This window comes from Tauraco erythrolophus, chromosome 4, assembly GCF_009769465.1.
Source record: "Tauraco erythrolophus isolate bTauEry1 chromosome 4, bTauEry1.pri, whole genome shotgun sequence".
Classification (NCBI taxonomy): Eukaryota; Metazoa; Chordata; class Aves; order Musophagiformes; family Musophagidae; genus Tauraco; species Tauraco erythrolophus.
The window spans coordinates 1,198,995-1,214,253 of NC_141468.1; the positions used below are offsets into that span (position 1 = coordinate 1,198,995).

A 15,259-nucleotide genomic window follows, 5' to 3' on the forward strand; every position below is an offset into this window, starting at 1 on the left:
CGGATCTACCTCACTGGTAGAAAAAAGCAGTGATATCATAAGTGAAAGAAGCGCCGATGGACTTGTCTGACTCCTTCTCGGACTTCATCTGAGGAAGAAAGCTCTTGGTGTGCTTGAGCGAACCTGGGAAGTTCCACCACCCCTCTGAGCATCCCACACCATTTATTCGCTTATTAACTTTCCAACCTCAGCTCCTGCAAGACTTTTTTTTTTTTTTTCCCCCCCTTCCCTTCTAGCACACAAGCTTTTCGGTCCCAGGTGGTGGTTGCAGGAGGGTCATCTGTTGGTTCTCACCTGCCTGTGAGCCCTCCTGGTGCGGGGGCTGCCCAGTGCCCCTCCAGCCCCTGGCCAGTGAGGCACCCCGAGCCAGGAATGGCTGTGCTTCCCCAGGGCAGGCGGCTGCAGTTCGTGGCATGGGCTGGCACGTCCAGCCCCAAGCCTGCCCGAGAGCCCAGCGCAGCCTTCCCTCGCTTCTCTGGAGTGAATGTTTTTCCAGTCCCCCAAAAGGCAACGTTTTTATTCCTTTTTCACAAGCACAGGATCATTGGAGCAGCATGCAGTGGTGCTTGCTGTGCCCACCGTGGGTAGTGCTCAGGTAGTTTGCTACTGATGAATAAAACCCATTTCTGTAGTGTCCCCCACAGCTCTCTCCATTACAGCATCCATCTCCTGGAGCAGCTGCCTAGAGAAAACATACAATCCAGTGCTACTTTCGTAGCTTAGGACTTCCCGATCCAGTAGCTGCATCTTTGTTAAACACAAAAATATGGTGATTTTTGTGACCCCTGGTGCGATCTTTCACCTCTAACATACGGAGGAACTACACACAGAGCAACTGAGGTCTGCTCAGGAGTCAAAGGCAAAGTCTTGAGCCCGCGTTAGACCCCAGGGCTTTCTGACTGTGGCCCTGCACACGTTTCTGGAGGTCACCGATGGAAGCACAATCTGCTGCGTGTCACTTGGTTTAATTCCAATTAACTTAATGAACTTTCCCCTTACATAGACCCTGTGCCCAGAGCTTGGTCACGAGAGCACTAGCGCGGTCCTGCCATGATCCCCATCTGTTTTTCAGGGGGGCTGTTGTAGGATGCTGCTGGGAACTCTGGATTCCCAGTTTCTTTCCTGCTAGAACTGGTCCTTAATCCTTGGGGAAAGCTTCACTCTGCCGATGCTGTAGTTGAGGCGTCCGAGCAGGACGCATGGCGCAGTGCTCGCTCTCTTCTCCCCTGCCATCGGAATCTCCTCACTTGCCATCAGTTATTTAAAGTCTTGATGTACCTGAGAGTTTTTCAGTATGTTTGGAAGATAAAATACATAATTATGTGATTGTAAGGAAGACTCTGGACTGAAATATGTGACTTTCACCTGGGACTGAGCTGGGATTTGCCAGTCTGGGGAATGAGGCTTTTAGGTACACACCTTCGGTGCTGGAGAGGAGGGATCCCGGATGCCGGGGGGCTCAGCAGGGAATTTGGGTCACTCCGGTCTGGTGGGAAGGCCTTGAGTTGAGCCCTCGGGACCCATCCCTGGGCAGGGGGCAATGGCAATGTCCTTTCTGGCCAGTTCCTGAGCTGTGTGTGCTGATTTACCCTTTGTGGTTTGATTTCCAGGCCCTGTGGGGATGGCAGCAGCTGCTGCCGTGGCAACGGGTAAAAAACGAAAGCGACCACACGTTTTTGAATCCAACCCATCAATCCGCAAGAGGCAGCAGACACGTTTGCTCCGGTAAGGGCTCCCACCTGCACTCTGACACCTCGGTCTGCGAGGTGTCTCCATCCACTTCCAGTGCCGTGCGTGGTGGAGACCATGTGCTGTCCAGAAGTTGCCCAGCTTGGGAATTTCTTGGGCTTCTTTTCTGGAACCCAAGAGCTGTGTTTTGGTTTGCAGAAATGGGTTAAATTGCAGCTCTGTTCATCTTTAATGTGATATTCCAATCACTGGGACTGACATGACCGTTCCAGTGGGATCCACTGTTCTGTTTTAACCCCAGCTAGTCACAAGTTAAATCCGTCATGGTAACGTTGCCTTGCTAGATGTTCATAGTGGCTTTAACAGCAGCTGGCTTGAGAATTTGGAGCTACAGCTTTATCCCAGCTCTGCAGTGGCACGAAGGGCTTATCTGCCTAACAAAAAAAGTCTTTTCTGCATTATGAAACAATCCCATGAATAAATGTAGGGTTTGTGTGCCTGGATTTCCTTTGCCAGCAGAGCTCGTTGTGTGACCTCCACGCTGAAGACTGACCCAGCACAGTTGGGGGGGAATAATCGAGGGGAGAAACCTACCGGAGCTGAAACACTTTCTTTGGCTTTAGAACCTTGCACTGTAGACAACAACCTTCCGTAGCCTTTGAGGTGTTGCGTTAGAGGTGCTCTGAGGCTGTCTGCCCACCTGATGGCCACCTAGGAGCACTGGTGCTGAAGTGGCTGCGCAGGCTTTCCGCCAGCCTGGAGGGAGCACCTGCGACTCCGTCTTCAGGAAACGTTTCTAAATATCAGCTGGTACTGTTTACTCAGTTTTGGAGCAAGGCAATTTTTGCTTTTTCAACTGTTTTGGATTGAATTGGGTTGTCTTGTGAGAGTTGGAGTATTTGTCAGCCCATTACTTGCTAGGTAGTGATGGCCAGAGTTTCGTCTTTTCTCCCCCTGTCCTATTCCAACTCTTGTAAAGTTGGTGAGAAGTGAAGTTGGTTTCCTTATATTCTGCTTACTCATCCTCTGAGTCGCACAGCACCCTTTGCACATGATCAAACTGGAATGAAATGTGGCAGGGTTAGTGTTAAATAATGTTCCACAGGAGTGAACTCCCTTTCTTTTATAGCTTCACTCTGGTTTTCCCAGCTCTGCTGACCCAACCATGTTTATTGCAGCATTTCTGAAGAGCAAATTCTTTTCTCTCATGAAATGTGAACAATATATTTTTAAAGAAAATCCTCTGTAAAGGAATTATTTCTTCTCCCTTCGTGCAACTGCTTCATTTAACTACACACTACTGACAAAATGCAAAATGTTTGCACTCTGATCAGTTTATCGTGTTTGTGCTTGGTATTTACACCGCTGTGAATTGAGTGGGAAGTTACAGTTTCCGATTCTGGGATCTCTGCGTAGCTGGTGGGGCCGTTGGTGCTTTTTTGGCAACGTGTCTGCTGCTAACCACAGGTTCTGAATGACCAGGACATATACTAAACCATCACCTTACGGCAACGCTCGAGTTAACTGGTGATAACGGCTACTTCTCTCTTGCTTTATGAGTTTCTGCCAACGTTTCTGACACATTCTCTTGCATGGCTTAGGAGTGAATAAGAGGCAGAAAATATATGATGGAACATTTTCTTCCTACAGAGACAGCATTCCAGAGGGACTTGCTAGTGTGGCAGGTGTCTGGATACACGGGTTTTCTGTGCTGGGCTGTTGCAATATTTCTAGTTCTTGCCTGTCCTGTAGTTGTGGGTTGAATTCTTACCGTTCTGCTTTGAGCAGGACTTTGGTACTGGAGGACTGCAGTGTGCTGTTGTGAGGCTGGATGTAAGACAACCTGTGTTTGCGGTCCTCTTTTGTCGAGTCGTTCAAATTCTTGACCTGACGAGTTTCGTATTGCTAATACACTTAGTGACAGAGAGGATATGCAGACTCTCGCTGTCGTAGCTTTGCTGCTCCTGCAGTTTCTCTATTTACATCACTGGAAAAAGGAGAGAAGGGAGAACAATTGATATTTGAGCTGCTGGGTGGCTGCAGGGAGCGCAGCAGGCCTGCGGGAGCGGAGGAAGAAGTGGTGTGTGCGGCTAAGCTGGGGCTCCGTTGCTCACCTGGTTTGTGAATGGGCAGCATAGAAAGGGACTTTGCAGTGCGAAGGGTTGTGTTTCTGCAGGGCTTTCAGCTGATACCTGGTGGCTGGTTTGTATCTCTTTCAGGAAGCTCCGAGCCACGCTGGATGAGTACACCACCAGAGTGGGGCAGCAGGCCATCGTTCTGTGCATCTCGCCCTCCAAACCCAACCCTGTCTTCAAAGTATTCGGTGCTGCACCCTTGGAGAATGTGGTAGGTGTCTGGAGAAACAGCTGTGTACTGAACGTCTCGCCCTCTCTGCAGGTTTCATTCTGCTCAAGGCAGCCTGGCGAGCCTGGCAGTGATCTGGGGGTCGTGTTTAAAACCCTGGAAACAGGAGCTGGGAAGGGATGGACACGAGTGTAGCACTGACATCCTGCCTTCTCTGCAGGAATGGTTGCCCAGCACATCTCACCAGGGTTGAATATCCTGGGTTAAAAATCAGAGGGAGCAGGTAGTGATGGCATGTTTGAACTCCACTTGGCTGTCAGTGCTTGCACCTTGTTCCAGACCAGACAGCAAAGGGAGCAGATCCTGACCATGATAAGCCTTGCTTCAGAACTTTTCTTTTAATCCCGTAAATACTTCCACTTGCCAGTGTTACTTGATGTTTCATCATCAGCTTTTCGATGCGGCCAAGTCTTCGGGGCCAGTGGGTATTTTCTCTTGCCAGCTGCCGAGTTGTTTGCTCCTTCTGTTCTGCAGCACCCTGGGGAAGCTGGCTGGCCCTGTGTCCTTGCCCTCCCCTCTCCTGGTGCTCCTTACCTTGTTTACCTGAGCTTAACAATTCCCCACAGGTACGCAAGTACAAGAGCATGATTCTGGAAGACTTGGAATCCGCACTAGCGGAGCATGCTCCTGCGCCTCAGGAGGTTAACTCGGAGTTGCCACCCCTCACCATCGACGGCATTCCCGTCTCGGTGGACAAGATGACCCAGGTAAGCAACCAGACGTGGCAGAAACTTGGCAGAACTGGAGAGAGAGGGAGAGAGACGTTTGGCATCTTGCAGTCGCAGTCTGTTATTTTGCTTTGCAGCTTATGTCTACATCTCCAGGGGATGCGTTAGATCTTTTCTTTCCCGTGGGACTGTAACAGCTCAGAGAGTAGTTAGATGTGAAGCTTTGTTATTGATGCTTATTTTCCACATGCAGTGGTAGAAACGCCAGTAAGGACTGGAGCTCAGGGTGCTGGGAACGTTCCCCTTCGAGCTGATTTTGTCACCTCCCATAAACCGTGCGCAGGGTGGCTGTTTGTTCTGCGCTTTGTGGTGATTTTTAGGCACTGAAGTCAGGAAGGTCGTTGTGAAATGCTGCTTTGGCTTATCCTACTTGGACATTTCTTGTGTGCTCTAGTTGGTTCCCTCCTCTGTTTTCTGCTGTGGATTGGAGCAGAGGAGAGCTTGCTGGTGGCTTAACTCCAGATCAGACCCTGAGTGCGATACGTCTGAGGGAGACAGGATGTCACCTGCCCTGGAGATGCAGGGAACTCCCTTTTGCTCTAGGTTCAGCCCTTTGCTGACCTCCTTGTTGCTAAGAGAAAGTGGAGAGGACTACCCCAGGGAAGCTTCCTTGGTATGGGAGGGATCATCTGTAGGGAATTCTCCTTCCCCTGAGGTGAAGGACCTGAATGCAGGTGAGTATGTTTTGCAGGAGGCTCTGGATACATTGTCTGATGCACCACAAGAAATTTTAAAGGCTGAAAGCCAGTTTCTCCAGAGGGAGTAGCAAGATGGAAAGGTTGGAGACTTTGGGAAACATACAAAGAGGTGTTGTAGTAGAGTAAAGATGTGCAGATTTCCTCTGTGCTCTGCGGAAAGATCACATTCTGGTCAAAACACCATTTCCATTACTTTAGGTGGAATCAGACAAGCTCACACTTCTCATAAAATTTTATGAAGAAATCCACTGGTGACAGATCGTGTTCCTAATCCATGACAACACAAGACAAAACTTAGTTGCTGGATTTTTAAGCCACTGCGAAAGGTGGCATCTGCAAGAGCTGTTCGCAGGCAGCTTTTGTTTTCTGTCATTATCAGTTTCCCGTGGAAATGGAAAGTAAAAAATTAAAACATTTTACTTTTAAAGTAGAATGAAAGACCGTCAAAAGATCAGGGGTATGTAGCTCTGAGTTAATTTGTGCTGGCAAACAAAACGTTTGTGTTTATCTGACTTCCTTATGGCTCCGTCACTGTAGTAATTAAGCTGAGTAACAGCAAGAGAAGTGCCTGGGACTCGAAACAAGGAGGAGGAGACGTCTGTGTGGAGGTTTGCTTGGGCAGAGGGAGGCCGTTGAGTAGCAAAGCTGGAGGTGCCCCTACCCACAGCACGTGGGCTCTGGGGAAGGAACAAAGACAACGAGCTGTTGCTGGTGGAGTGCTGGGAAGAAACGAGAGAGAGAAAGAGAGAGAAGCGAGCGTGGATGAATGAGGTCAGGATGTGAAACCAGAACAGGTTGCTGCAATCCAGTAAGACATCTGAGAAACTTCTCTGGTTTGCAGTGCGCAGAGCGTGCGAGCGTATAGAAGGGCCAATAAAAAGATCTGCCAGCTGTTTGGCTGCTAATGTTGCACGTGCCATCAAAGCAGCAGTAAAAGCAACAAGCTCTCGCTTCAGAGAAGCCTTCAGCTGCATTTATAATGCATATTGTTTATTTGGGGGTGGGATAGAGTTGGAAATTAAATATTTTAACATCAAAGGTTACTTAAGTGCTTTCTGCTTCCATTTCATGGATAAAATACTAATATCCATAGACTTCTATGGATAAAATACTAATGCTTTTCATGTTAGGCTAAAAATAAGGTTGGCTTTTTTTCTCCCAAGCATGACATGGCCTTGGCCTTCAGGAAGCCTTGCACAAAGATTTGGCTGAGCCCAGTCACCCCTGGGGTTTGCTTGCTCTGCATTTCCACATGTGAAGCAGCTCTCCAGTCCGAGGCACTAGATTTTTTTTCCCCCTCCATGCCCAACACTCCCGTGTTCCCAGGCTTCTTGTGGCTCTGTTAAATGAGAAACAGTTTTTCTTCTCCACGTTCTGCAGGGCCTTCGGTCAGCAAGCGTGCAAAGTGCTGATGCAACAGCACAGCAATCATAGAATCATGGAATGGGTTGGGTTGGAAGGGACCTGAACGATCATCCAGTTCCAACCCCCCTGCTATGGGCAGGGACACCCTCCACTACACCAGTGGAATGTAGAACCTCTTATTTCAAGTCCTCTCGTGCTGCGTTACGGTAAAGCAAATATCTCGTTAGGAGCAGCCCTCACCACCTTAGTGCAATGCGATATCTTCTTGACAAAGCTGGTTTTGAGTTTTCTCCAGAGTTGTGGACAGAGTCCATGCTCTTCGTTGCCTGTTTGGCTAACCAGGGCTGTCCCAGTTAGCCCAGCCACTGCGGCGTGCGTGCGTGTCGTGGGCACCCAGTGCTGCGCTGCCTCGGTTTCCCCACGTATCATATAGGGATGATGTTTTGTAGCTGCCTTTAAAAAACTTTTGAGATCCTTGAATGGCTGCAGGCCACTTGAGGGCAGAGCACTGGGATGAATGGGCAGGACTGCAGACTCGTGGGTGGGTTTTCATAACCCAGCAGGTCTGTCTTCTTGTAAAAAATTCCAGGAGTAAAATTCTTGTAAAAATTTCCAGGAGTAAGGTGGGGCACGTGGTACTCAGGAGGTGATTTTGTTGCTGAAAGCATTTGGCTGCTATATGAGGTTTTTGCCAGACTTGGGGGCAAACTTTAAACAGAAACAAAACACAGATATGTTGAACATGATGAGGACACCGTGCAGTCTTTTTTTGGCCACAGTGTAGAATACATTCATTTGAGAGCGTGAGTGATAACTGACTCCTACATCGCTGCAACCTGTTGCACTGCTAGAGGTGCCATGGGTTTTTTTTTTTTTTGGATTTGCTAACAAGAAATGAGGTTTTTCAACTAAGTTGCACAAAGCCCTACGGAAAACCAAAATATTTATAAATATAAATATTTTAGGTACTGGAACAGGTTGCCCAGAGAAGCTGTGGCTGCCCCATCCCTGGAAGTGTTCAAGGCCAGGCTGATGGGGCTTTGGGCAACCTGGTGTAGTGGAGGGTGTCCCTGCCCATGGCAGGGGGGTTGGAACTGGATGATCTTTAAGGTCCCTTCCAACCCAAACCATTCTGTGATTCTATGATTCTATGATCAATTGGGCTGCACGATTAAGAGGTGTGTCATGGGGAGGGGAAAAACGAGGCCTCTGCTTTCAGCAGCTGCAGGTGTCAGCAGGCAGGTGGTAGAGGCATTAGCTCCTCAACCAGGAGAGGAAAATAAATAACTCTCCTTTTAATTGCTCTGCTTCCCTGGTGGTCTTGAGGGAAATAAATTTGCTAACCTGAGCAAAGAGACTTCAACTTGGGAGTGGAGAGCGTCGCCCACCTCGGCTGTGCAGAAATAAACCGTATTGCAGCGGGGCTTTCACCCTGGAGCCATCACACAGGGAAATCTCCTTGCTGTCTGGACTTTGGCTACGTTGGCACTGTACGTCAGAGCCGAGTTTGCCCCTAAACTCATTCCCAGTTGCTCACTGATATGATTAAGGAGTAAGATTGGGTAACGCCGAGGTCGATGCTTCAGTCAGCTCTCGCCAAGGTCACCAGAATTTGTGCTTTTCTGAACAAGCGATTTCTCCTTTAATTTGACTTTTTTTTAAAACTTAGTATGTTCCTGTGATTTGCCATCTGCTTATGGAACCCAACGAAGTTTTATCTGGGCCTCCCAAAAAATCGTCTTGGTGTCTGTTTGCATGCTGCCCTGCAAAAAGCTTTAGCACAAACAACAGATATTGTTCTGCACGTGACAGTTGGTGTGTAGGGGAGGCCAAGCACCAAAAAACGGTAACTAAACTCCGTTTGCGGCTGTTGGATCCTCTCCGTGGAGTGGCAGGGAGGATCCTGCAGTGCTGGACCCCATCGCCCGGGCGTGAGGGTTGCTGGTGTCCTTCTGGTCCTCACCAGAGGCGTGGGATGGGGACAGCCTGCATTCCTGCTCTCCCAGCACATTGTAGGCGTGGGCCAGAGGGAGCATCCTTGTTTTGCAGTGGAGGCACCCCAGAGCTAGGAATCGGGTCCTCTGTACAGCTGAGCTCTATCACTGGATGGTTGTTCCAGCAGTGGGAAGGGTAGCAAGTCCTGGAAGGTACTGGATGCGGGATGAGATACTTGGAACTGTCGTGCAGGTGGTTGCCTGCTTTTACAGTGTTTAAGCTCAGAGCCTGCATCATGTCTCGTTTCCAGCAAGAGCAAGCAGTTGTGTCCAGTACTCGGATGTCCAAACTCTGCTTGGAGATGGTGGTCATGAGAGGGACAGCCTGGTCTCCAGGTGTGCCCCTCTGAAACGTCAGAACTAGTCACTCATTCACTCGTCCCAGAAAGCCAACCGTGTCCAGGGCTGCACCCAAAGCAGTGTGGGCAGCAGGGCGAGGGAGGGGATTCTGCCCTTCTGCTCTGCTCTCGGGAGACCCCACCTGGAATACTGCGTTCAGCTCTGGGGTCCCCAGCACAAGAAGGACATGGAGCTGCTGGAGTGGGTCCAGAGGAGGCCACAGAGATGATGCGAGGGCTGGAGCACCTCTGTATGGAGACAGGCTGAGAGAGTTGGGGCTGTTCAGCCTGGAGAAGAGAAGGCTCCGGGGAGACCTTCCAGTACCTAAAGGGGCTACAGGAAAGCTGGAGAGGGACTTTGGACAAGGGTGTATAGTGACAGGACATGGGGCAGTGCCTTTAAACTGGAAGAGGGGAGATTTCGATGGGATCTAAGGAAGAAATTCTCCCCTCTGAGGGTGGTGAGGCACTGGCACAGGTTGCCCAGAGAAGTTGTGGCTGCCCCATCCCTGGAAGTGTCCAAGGCCAGGTTGGATGGGGCTTTGGGCAACCTGGTGTAGTGGAAGGTGTCCCTGCCCATGGCAGGGGAGTTGGAACTAGATGATCTTGAAGGTCCCTTCCAACCCAAACCGTTCTGTGATTCTTATGACTTGACCATGGTTTCAGGGAGAAAGAGAAGAAAGATCTGCATAAGGAGTAAATCCATGAGCAGACACTTCCGTGGGGAGACCCACAGCACCTCCTGCTTTTTGCACTGATGACCAGCTCATTAATTTCAGGTTTAATTCCTGTGGCCAGGCATAAACTACTGCGTCTGCTGAGCACCATTGCTTCTTCTTGAGGACACCCAGGCTGACCCTGCACCTCATCTTTGCCCTGATGAATTTGATGGCAGCAGCAAGCCCGTTCTCATCCTGCCTGCCAGAAAGCCCCCAGCAGTGAGACCTTGCAGAGTTTGGTCAGGGCCATGCAGGTTTTCATAGCAGGAAATTCATGGTGACAGCTTGGTTGCTACCTTGACAGTCGCCTGGCTTTTTAATCTGAATGTTTAAACATTTATTGGAACTTTTAAACTTAAAGAACATACAGTCTAAAATTGGCTGTTGCAGAAAGAAGGGCCAGTGAACAAAACACCTGGGTGCTTTGCTGCACTTGCTGCTTTGCCCTCTTCCACTTTCAGGTGCAGCCGAGATCCTGCACGGACTCAACTGTGCTTTTCCCAAGTGCTGCTTCTTTGAAATCCTGAGACTGAGCTGTGGGGACAGGTAGAAAATTCCCAGCCACAGGGTTCGCTCCCTTCTAGAAACCACTAACCAGGACATAAACCTTAAGACCAGAGAATTGCTTGGTGCTCCACATGCAGGACAACTTGTTGTTGTTTCAGCACTGGAGTGCTTTGGGAGGTTGCAACTGGTAGAATCAAGATTAGCTCACTACTGTTAACACTTGAGCTTAATGTTGAAACTTAGAAGACACTCAGTCTGCCTACCAAAGGGTATCAAAGCAACATTTCTTACAGTTTCCCTCAAACCCTCAATACTAGAACGTGCAAACCAGAGTGTGCTGCTGTCTTTTTTTTTTGAGCAGAGTTTTGATTTTCAGGTGGTTGGTGGATGGAGCCAGCGGAACACCTGGCTCCCGCAGCTGCAGCGGTCGCACCGGTTCCTCGCAGCTGCGCCCCGAGAGGTGCAGGGTCTTTGTCTCCGTGCCGTAGCCTGTGTCAGAGCCCCGGGAGCTGCCCGGGTGAGGTCTCGTTACGGCACTAATTAGAGAAGTCCTCGCGCTGGAGCAGGTTGTAACGCCGCTGCTGATTGTCTCCCTTGCGGATTAAAGCCAAACCCTCCTTAACAAGTGGCTGGAGCTGCTGAGCTCCCTCGGACCAGCAATTAATCCATCTGGTAACAAGGAGCATGGCTTGCAGATAGCGATTCTGGGAAGCAGCTTTTAACTGTTTTTGTTCCAGGCAACTCCGTGCTGTTAGCAGCTTCATTTGAATAAATGGGTCCTCGACTGGGGATCCTGAAGCACGCCAGGGTGACCGCTGGCCCTGCGGTGGAAGGTGCATCATGTACAGGCTTGGCTTGGGCTGGGAAAAAGGGCACCAAAGTGGTTTTTTTGTGCCTCTGTTTGTAATTCAGGGTTTTGGTATGGCTCAGGATGTCTGTGCAGTGGAAGAACCAAAGTGCTGTTTCTCTGGGCAGGGGTGGTTTTTCTAGGGTGTGCAGCAGATACACGGTGTATGGACCCACGAGTATACTGGATTTTTATTGCCTTTGAAGTCCCCAGTTACTGCTGGAAACTGTGTGCAATGTCGTAAATCATGCATACAAAGAAATTGTTTTCTTTCTACCAAAACACACTTAAATTTCCATCTTCCAGTTAGGCTCTGGCTTTGAAGAGCAGTTCTGTGTCCGGAAGAGCTAAGAGCTGCTGCACATCCTGGTGCATTTAACAATGTGCTTAGGGGCTCGAGGCTTTTTGCAGAGACCACAGGGACTATCTGCAGTCTCCTGTTCTTCTGAAGCATTCCTCCTTTCCTCTGTCAGACCAACGTTTTGGGGGACTTCAGTACATAGTCCCTATGCTAACAAGGAAAAGGCAGTTTGTGAATGAATTGATTTACAGCTTGGAGACTCTGGATACAATATCCAGACTGGAACCAGGATGTCATTCAAGCAGGATGATGGCTGGAAGGAAGGGACACTCTTATGGCAGAAGATCAGGGATGGGTGAGAAGTCCTTCCTGAGCTGACCCGTGTCTCTGCTGCCTGTGGCAGCAACCGGTGCTGGCCCCGGCGTGCTCTTCCATGGCCATACCCCAAAGCCCTGAACATGCAGGTGTCTCAGGGCTTTAAGGTGGCCCGAGGACTCCCAGTGGCACTGTCACAAGCTCAAATAACTTGCTATTAAAGCTATGAAAGGGTGCAGGAAGGTGCTCTTCAATGCAGCTATTTAGATTTAAGTTAAGTGGTTTTCTCTGACGCATGTGGTCGTGAGTTCTGCTTCTCTTCCTGCTCTGCTTCTGCAGCTGAATCAGCCTTTTCCTGAGGCTCCAGGCAGTTCCCGATACAAAACCCAAATGTGTCATAAAACCCTGTGTGAGTTTGGTGTTCTCTTTGGTAACACTAAGGATGTTCCTTGCTGGGGGTGACATATTTGCTCGATTTGCTTTGCAAGTGTATTTTTAAGGTATTGTCTGCTGATGGTAAAGGCAGTCCCTGGTCGAGCAGCTTCTGTGGGTGTTGAGAAGTAAAATCAGGTTGAAAGGTGTCTCCACTTTGGCAAAAGCTAAAAATAGATTCAGGAAATTAGTCCAGTGTGTGTTATGTTCTGCAGGGGTGGAGTGTATGTGTGATATTCTGGTTTTCACATTCGAGCAGCTCACTGAAGCTCCATCCTCTGCAGCATCTCTGTACAACGTACGTCAGCTCAAGTCTGAGCTCCTGTCGCTGTGGGGACAATGAGCACAGGTTTTTTCTGCATTATTCTGATTATTATTTTTTTCCATTTTCAAGTTGGCTGGCTCTCTTCATGGTAGTGTTTGAACCATGAAGTGAGTTAATACAGTGTGTGTTTGTGCCTTACTGTTTTAATGGGCTGACTTAATTTTGTTTTCTGCTCGTTCTCAGCTGACTCTTGGGAGAAGATCATAGAATCATAGAGTGGTTTGGGTTGGAAGGGACCTCAAAGATCATCCAGTTCCAACCCCCCTGCCATGGGCAGGGACACCCTCCACTACACCAGGTTGCCCAAAGCCCCATCCAACCTGGCCTGGAACACTTCCAGGGATGGGGCAGCCACAGCTTCTCTGGGCAACCTGTGCCAGTGCCTCACCACCTTCAGAGGGAAGAATTTCTTCCTTAGATCTCATGGAAATCTCCCCTCTTTCAGTTTAAAGCCATTGCCCCGTGTCCTGTCACTACACGCCCTTGTCCAAAGCCCCTCTCCAGCTTTCCTGTAGCCCCTTTAGGTACTGGAAGGCTGCTCTGAGGTCTCCCCAGAGCCTTCTCTTCTCCAGGCTGAACAGCCCCAACTCTCTCAGCCTGTCTCCATAGCAGAGGTGCTTCAGCCCTCAGATCATCTCCATGGCCTCCTCTGGACACGCTCCGACAGCTCCGTGTCCTTCTGATGTTGGGGACCCCAGAGCTGAATGCAGCACTGCAGGGGGGTCTCAGGAGAGCAGAGCAGAGGGGCAGAATCCCCCCCCTTGCCCTGCTGCCCACGCTGCTCTGGGTGAGCCCAGGACACAGTTGGCTTTCTGGGCTGCCAGCGCACGGTGCCGGCTCATGTTGAGCTTCTCATCAGCCAGCACTCCCAAGTCCTTCTCCTCTGTGCTGCTCTCAATCCGTTCTCTGCGCAGCCTGTCCTTGTGCTTGGGATTGTCCTGACCCACGTGCAGGACCTTGCACTTGGCCTTGTTGAACTTCACGAGGTTTGCACGGGCATCGGTAAAGTGTTTGTCCATCTTCCTTAGGCATTCAGGCGTCTTGTAGCTGATGGTTCCAACAGGATGGAAATTAAATGTGATAACTTCGTACTGTGCACCTCAAAACTACCAGAGATAGGAGTTCCTAAAAAAACTCTTAACCTTCTTGTGCTTTGTTCCAGGCACAGCTGCGAGCTTTCATCCCTGAGATGCTGAAGTATTCCACGGGTCGCGGGAAACCAGGCTGGGGCAAGGAAAGCTGCAAGCCCATCTGGTGGCCTGAGGACATTCCATGGGCCAACGTTCGCAGCGATGTCCGCACAGAGGAACAGAAGCAGCGGGTGTGTGTCTCCCATGTCTGTCTGCCTTCAACTTGAGCACAGGGGCTTGCAACTAGCTTGTGTATGAATAGTTTTCACCTCGAGTGACAGAAGAAACTACAATGTTGGCCCATCCTTGACTTTGTCTCAGACTTTCAGCCTGGGAGGGCAATGAGATGAGAGAGGTGTAACCTTCAATCTGCTCTGTCCCTGCTGGGGTTGTGTGACGAGCAGGTGTTTGCACCACGTCTCTCTCTGCAGCGGGTGCCCTTTCACTAACTGCAGCACCTGCTCACCTCCGTGGCCTTACGGAGCAGCCCACCCAGCCTAAGACAAGTCTGCTCCCCAAGTATGTGGGTCATTTGCCGTAGAGTCTGTATCACGGCCTCTGGAAGCCTTTGAAGAGATACTGTCCCATCCAGAGCCGCAGGGACCTTGGTACTTAAAGGGACGCGGTCAAGGATGAGCAGTGAAGCCAGGAAAAAATGAGAGAACTGGGTGAAAAAGCTTTGGGTATCACTTACAGCCATGGATCCTGTACACAGATGATGTTTCTACCAACCTGTCACAAAGATAATCAAAAATGCTGCCAGATGTGCAAGGGGCAGGACTTGTGCAGGCTGATGTAGGTCTGGTTGGGTGGGAGGGATGCCTAGTGAGGCTGGAGATGGTGCTGTGGCAGCCGGTGCCTTCCTAGGTAGGGGTGGTTTTCTACTTGTGGGCCCTAATCCCTTCGAATTCCGTGAAAGCTGGTGAAACAGATTCCATTGAGAAACTTCCCTTTCCCTTGGCCAGATGTGCTCATTCTCTGTCAGGACACAGAAATGCAATAGCTCTCCAGGGTGGTTTTTGAGTCTTGAGGAAAGTGGAGGATGAGAAGACAGGGATTAGATATTGGAGGCCTTTTGTTTGTTTGAGAATTTATTGAAAACCACTCAATAAAACCCAGTAAAGATAAGCGCGCAAATCCTAGTGGTGGCAGCACTGCAGTGGTTCAGAAAACGTCTTTAGACCAACTCTTGGCTCCTTTCGATTCCACTGGTAGGTGTCATGGACCCAAGCGCTCCGGACTATTGTGAAGAACTGCTACAAGCAGCACGGGCGTGAAGACCTGCTCTATGCGTTCGAGGATCAGCAGACACAGCAGCAGACTACGACCACACACAGTATAGCACACCTGGTGCCGTCGCAGACAGTGGTACAAACCTTCAGTAACCCCGATGGCACCGTGTCCCTCATCCAGGTGAGTGGAACCTTCCGGCTTTGCGTTTCCAGCACAGCTGACTCGGGATCGAGCTGCGTCAGGGAGGTGGTTTAGAGCAACCTCCTTTTGGTAG

General features: G+C 49.9%; 1 protein-coding gene across 2 annotated transcripts in view; it reads left to right on the forward strand.

Annotated features, from left to right (window-relative positions):
* NRF1 (nuclear respiratory factor 1) overlaps positions 1 to 15,259 on the forward strand; it is a 78,658-nt gene that overhangs the window by 22,689 nt on the left and 40,710 nt on the right. For both annotated transcript variants that reach the window (XM_086609915.1, XM_086609916.1), the window contains exons 3-7: positions 1,611 to 1,725; positions 3,909 to 4,035; positions 4,620 to 4,760; positions 13,785 to 13,943; positions 14,968 to 15,165. In XM_086609915.1, coding sequence (XP_086466041.1) covers positions 1,611 to 1,725; positions 3,909 to 4,035; positions 4,620 to 4,760; positions 13,785 to 13,943; positions 14,968 to 15,165 — 740 coding nt within the window. The remainder of the gene's footprint in view (positions 1 to 1,610; positions 1,726 to 3,908; positions 4,036 to 4,619; positions 4,761 to 13,784; positions 13,944 to 14,967; positions 15,166 to 15,259) is intronic.